Source organism: Onychostoma macrolepis, chromosome 03, assembly GCF_012432095.1.
Source record: "Onychostoma macrolepis isolate SWU-2019 chromosome 03, ASM1243209v1, whole genome shotgun sequence".
Lineage (NCBI taxonomy): Eukaryota > Metazoa > Chordata > Actinopteri > Cypriniformes > Cyprinidae > Onychostoma > Onychostoma macrolepis.
The window spans coordinates 3,639,345-3,644,872 of NC_081157.1; the positions used below are offsets into that span (position 1 = coordinate 3,639,345).

The window sequence follows — 5,528 nt, forward strand, 5'->3', positions numbered from 1 at the left end:
TGATTTAAACGATTGAAATGCAAACAACAGCACTATATGCGCGAGCTGTGTGTTTCTGAGCATGCTTTCTGCAATTGGGTCGGATCGAGGCGGTTCATATTCACACCTTAAACGGACCGTACCAGAGTTTGTTTGGAAGCGGACCGAGACCACCTCGGTACATCATTCTCTACTCTCTCCCTCCTTCATTTTTTAAAGTTAGACATCAACTTTCTTAGTATTCCTCAATCTATTAATTATAAACAATATAACAAGGGGAAAAAAGTAAAATATAAAAGAATGCCCTTTTTCTGATAAATTTTTTCTAAAAAGTGTATAGGGTCGCTAGAGACCTGAGGTATGTAAATGTGTAAGTATTTTTCCTGCATGACTATATTTACATATCTGATAACTCAAAATGTGCAGTGCATCTTTATTCCTCGAGGTGGCACTGTTTCATACACAATGATGATGTGATGTTTCACTCATAATTACCGCAGGCATAAAACAAACGAATACAAACGAATATCATCAGCAAAAATTGAACTGGTTTGAATGGCTTTACTGCAGAGCAATTACCGTATTTGATGGTGGATGTGGTGAATAAGCTGCCAGTGATCAAAATATTGAATACGAAGTCATTGAAAACGATAGTTTTGAGAATATGGTTGAGATCGTGAATATGAGGCAGATGCTGAATGTACTGTGGAAGTGCGCTCTGACGATGACAGCGATGGTAAAATCATCTGCTCAAACTGAACCCTTTTAAGTTTCAAAAGGTAACCAAATATGCTTTATTTTATTCTTCTGTAATTGTTCATGCATTTAAGGGAAATATATATATATATATATATCCATCACAACCCTCATTGCTGCAGTCAGACTGGTATCTGATCATGGATGGGAAAAGGACATCGAGGCTGTCTTTGCCGGAGTGAACAGAGAGGATGAGGAAGACCATGATGACGACCCCCTGAACCACACAACTTATAGGGCACTCATTGAAATACTTGGAAATTCAAAATTTCAACCCTGGAGTGTTATTGGAGGTTACTAAAAGACTTTTAAACTTTTGTGACTTTAAAAAAAAAATCCTTTTTATGTTGAAAATCAAGGTCAATGAAGTTACCATATATGGTTCCTCGCCAGTCTATGGTCATTTTTTTTCCCAAAAAGCATATACATTTAAAATATAAGAAACATATATAAAATATAAATAAATACATGACACCTATATAAATTTCATATAATTTTTATTTAGGAACATTTTTTTTTCTTTTATTTAGGAACTTTTTTTTTTCATGTGTCATAACTGTAGTCCAGTCACTTAGGCAACGGCTTCATGGTACTTGATGAAGCAGTTACGTTCAGCATTGAGGCACAGGTGGACCTTACAGACCCTGCAGACCACATTTGACCTAAAAATGTTCCCCTTCCTGCTGCAGTACTTGCAGGTCTGGCGGTTGGTGTAGACAGGGGCATGGAACAGGGACGTGTCAAACCGCAAAGAAGCATCTGGGGTGTGGCTGCGGTGTCCCCGGATAGGCATGGGGACATCAACAGAGGTGCTGGGTGCACATGGAAATGTTGAGCTCCTTCGGGGGCGAGACATAACTGGCCTCTGGCTGCTGCAACTCCTAAACACCTGGATCCGGAAGTTCTTCAATGACAGGCCATCATCCACAGCAAGAGCCTTGATGTCCCGCCTGTACATGATCCAGGCATTCGTGAGGCTGACATCTATTGCATACGCAAACATCCGCATGTACCACCTCTTGGATTTCATGGGGGTGCGGTAGAGGTGGACCAGCATGTCACTCTTATCAATGCCCCCCATGTTGGCATTATAGCTCTTGATGACTGCAGGGCAGCTTACCGGTTCCTTCCTCTTGGTGTCACTGCAGTACCGGTAGACTGAGGATATGGGCTCCACCCCCATGTCTGTTGACAGCAGAGAGATGACCCTGTTGTCCTTCCACCTGAGGGCCAGGATCCCATCATCACTGGTGACGTAGTCATGTACACCACGAGGGACAGCCTTTTTCTCCATGTCCTTGATGGACTTCAATGGAGGTTTGCCTATTCTGGTGTCCCTAGCTGTCCCCGTGTACCTGCAGTTCTTGTCTTTGAGGTACCGCACTATCTCCAGGCTGGTGAAGAAGTTGTCCGCAAAGATGGCTGTGGTGGTGGACGAGGACATGGTGCTGGCCAGGACAGAGACTATCTGGCTGGTGACACCCATGGCTTGTTGTTCAGACGTCATGGGGACACTGTGGGCCTGCAGTGTAGTTTTGCCCTGGTATAGCACCAGGTCATGAATAAAGCCATCCTCAGAAGCCCTGGCAAACAACTTAAATCCCCATTTGTCCGGCTTGCTCTTGATGTACTGCCTCAGGTTGCCAGCTGTCTTGCCTTTGTAGGCAACCATAACTTCGTCCACAGACTGCTTGGGGGTCTGTGGCTCACTCCTGAAGACAGTAACCAGGTGGTTGAACAGTGGCCGGACTTTAAAGAATCTGTCGATGGTGCCAGGGATCTGGGTGTTATCGTTAAAGTGGACAAGCCTTCTCATCAGCCTGAACCTCTTAGATGACATGATGTTTGCAACTTGAGGGACCCTGGTCTCCATTGCCCAGTAGTCCTCAATGGAGGGCAGCTCAGAAATCCCCATGTAGAGGAGGATGGCCACAAAGTTCCTCACCTCATCTTCAGTGGTGGTGAAGGTGGTGTTGACGTCCTTCTGGGTTGCATACAAGTTGGTTTGGTATGCTATGTGCTTGATGACACGGGGGCTGAAGTACTTACTGAAGTAAGCATATGGAGTCTCGATGAAGTCAGGGGGAACGTGCTGGTACACATGCAGGGCTTGGTTGTCCAGGTCAACCTTCTTGTGGGTAAGTGGGATGAAGTCAGGGTCTGCCACATCGTCGTCTTCCTCATCAGAGCCCTCATCGTCACTGATGGCGGGGTCAGCTGGCACAACAGCAGTCACCCTCTTTCCATAAAAGAGCCGAGTAGACAGCTGCAAAATAAAAGTATGTTTTTGAGTCAATATCAAGCCCACTTTGAGTTATTTGTGAAGGAAAACAGTAACAGTGAAGTACAGATCTACTGAAAACAAAGAATATTGACATGTAAATTGTAAATATGTAATAAGAAATGAAAAATAGCACTAAGTACTGGTGGTACCACTTATTTTAGCAGTAATGAGGCTCACAGTAAAAATAAACACCAATATATGCTATTTAAGTATAATAAAATCTGTTATAAGGTCATAAACCTGAACAAAATTACACACATTTCCCTATTTATGGCTTAATCATTTCAATAAATGGATTGGATCACTGCATAATGTTATACAAACCTGTGGCAACATTCAGTGCACTGTTAAATACTGTCCTACGTTATAATGCATTATTTAAAAAAAACAACCTAAAGTATAGCTTACTAGACGCATCGGGCGTATGTCTATAAATGGACACACTGTAGCTTGCGCTAGTTTTACCTGAATGGGGCATATGATCAAATATGATCACACCATTTTTCATGTCCAACGTTCACTAATTTCTAGACATCCTACACAAACAACATCGATCTCAGCATTTAACACAACTATTCAACCACATAATGTGTGAGTTTCATTAACTTACCATTGTTTCGTTTCGCTGGTAATAATGTTTGTGTCCGAGTAGGTTGGCGCGTAGATCCGTCTTTCTGAAAGTCCTGAATGACACTGACGTTTGTAATGGCACGGGTAACTCCTGATTGGTCAGATGCCATGGTGTTACTATCGGTGACGTAGACTGACATCCGCTGATTGGCTGGGAGAAATCCATGTGTTTTTACGAGCTCACGGAGAGATGTGTAAACGCCATTATGAATGGTCGATTAAGTTACCATATATGGTTCTTCGCCCGATAAAGGGTTAAAATAACTACTTTATATTTGAACATATGTTAATTTCTGTGATCAAAGCTAAATTTTCAGCATCATTACTCCAGTCTTCAGTGTCACATGATCCTTTAGAAATCATTCTAATATGCCGATTTGCTGTTTAAGGAATATTTTTTATTAATATTATCAATATTTAGTACAGTTGAGTAAATTTTTTTTCAGGATTCTTTGATGAATAGAAATATCCAAAGATAAGCATTTATCTAAAATAAAAAGCTTTTGTAACAATATGCACTATTTAAAAGCTTGGAGTCAGTATCATTTTCTTTATCTTTTTTTGGGGATTATAATACTTTAATTTAGCAAGGATGCTTTAAATTGAACAAAAGTGATGATAAAGACATTTATAATATTACAAAAGATTTCCATTTCCGATAAATGCTGCTTTTTATCAAAGAAACCTGAACAAAAATTATATTCTGCTGTTTTCACGGGAATAAATTACATTTTGACATATATTCAAATTGAAAGCAGTTATTTTAAATAGTTAAAAAAAAAAAATTTTTTTTTTTTTTTAAATCACAATATTACTGCTTTTGCTGTATTTCGGATCAAATAAATGCCGGCTTGGTGAGCAGAAGAGAATTCTTTAAAAACATTGAAAATCTTACTGTTCAAAAACTTTTGACTGCACTGTAAAAAATGTTACTTAGATTCAACTCAAAATTAAGGCAACATTTTCCAACTACTTTTTGTAAGTTTAGTTAACTTCTTGGTATTTTGAGTTGGTAAAAATCATTATTATGTATTTTACTGTATGCTAAAAAATGAAGTAGTCTACAAGATAAAGCAAAACATTTGAGTTTAACCATTGTGACAAAGAGCAGCATATTGACCAAATCATACTTAGTTAAAATAAGTAATATTTAAAATAAAAAATAAAAATTTTTGATTTTAATTCATTAATTTACTCTCATTTAGACAAATTATTTCTTCAATTCAATTCGTTTCCAACGTTTATTACTCTATAACAGCTGCCATATACAAACAATTGGGTGCACTAATTTTCTGTAATCAATTTTAATGTTAATGTAACACAATAATGGTAATGTAAACATTTTAACATTAAAAATTACTGAAACTTCTGACCTCATCTTTAAGTGCAGCATAGAACACCTTCAAAGTGCAATCTGTGTACTCTTAACACTGACATTAAAATACAGTGACTCTTAACCTGAGCGATTTACATAAAAGGACTGACTTTAGTGCACAGTACAGTACCTTTTATGTATTAAAACATAATAAACTAATACAAGAACACGTTTTAAGTACAATCTGTGCCATATTCTACTAAAACATTTGACATTGAAATAAAATAAAGGTCCTCTGACCTCAGCATTTGACATAACAGAACTGACTTCAGCTCAAGTGCCCAGCAGCTGGAGGCTTATCCAGGAACTGAAGAAGTCTGTGCTTGAGCACTGGGATTCCCTCAATGATGATGCCCACTGCATCTGGTTCACGGCAGACATATATTTGCATATTGCGCATTTTCAAGTCCTCGTGGACACTGCTCTCCGTTTTTCCCTGTATGAGACATAAACAGAACAATAAGTGGCAACAGAGAACGATCTTCAAAAGCCTTCAATAAAATC

General features: G+C 39.0%; 1 protein-coding gene across 1 annotated transcript; it reads right to left on the reverse strand.

The window, feature by feature from the left end:
- Window positions 1-1,306: 1,306 nt before the first annotated feature.
- On the reverse strand, window positions 1,307-3,759 carry LOC131537913 (piggyBac transposable element-derived protein 3-like). The gene is made up of 2 exons (XM_058771616.1): window positions 3,718-3,759; window positions 1,307-3,001 (listed from the first exon to the last, which is right to left on the reverse strand). The coding sequence occupies exons 1-2, from the start codon at window positions 3,757-3,759 to the stop codon at window positions 1,307-1,309; spliced, it is 1,737 nt and encodes a 578-aa protein (XP_058627599.1).
- Between the last annotated feature and the right edge of the window lie 1,769 nt (window positions 3,760-5,528).

Bases quoted from the DNA above. Each gene is read 5' to 3' on its own strand.
- LOC131537913 (XM_058771616.1), bottom strand. From the start codon at position 3,759: ATGGCATCTGACCAATCAGGAGTTACCCGTGCCATTACAAAC. The intron at 3,002-3,717 runs GTCAGTGTCATT...TTTATTTTGCAG, and splicing joins TTACCCGTGCCATTACAAAC to CTGTCTACTCGGCTCTTTTA.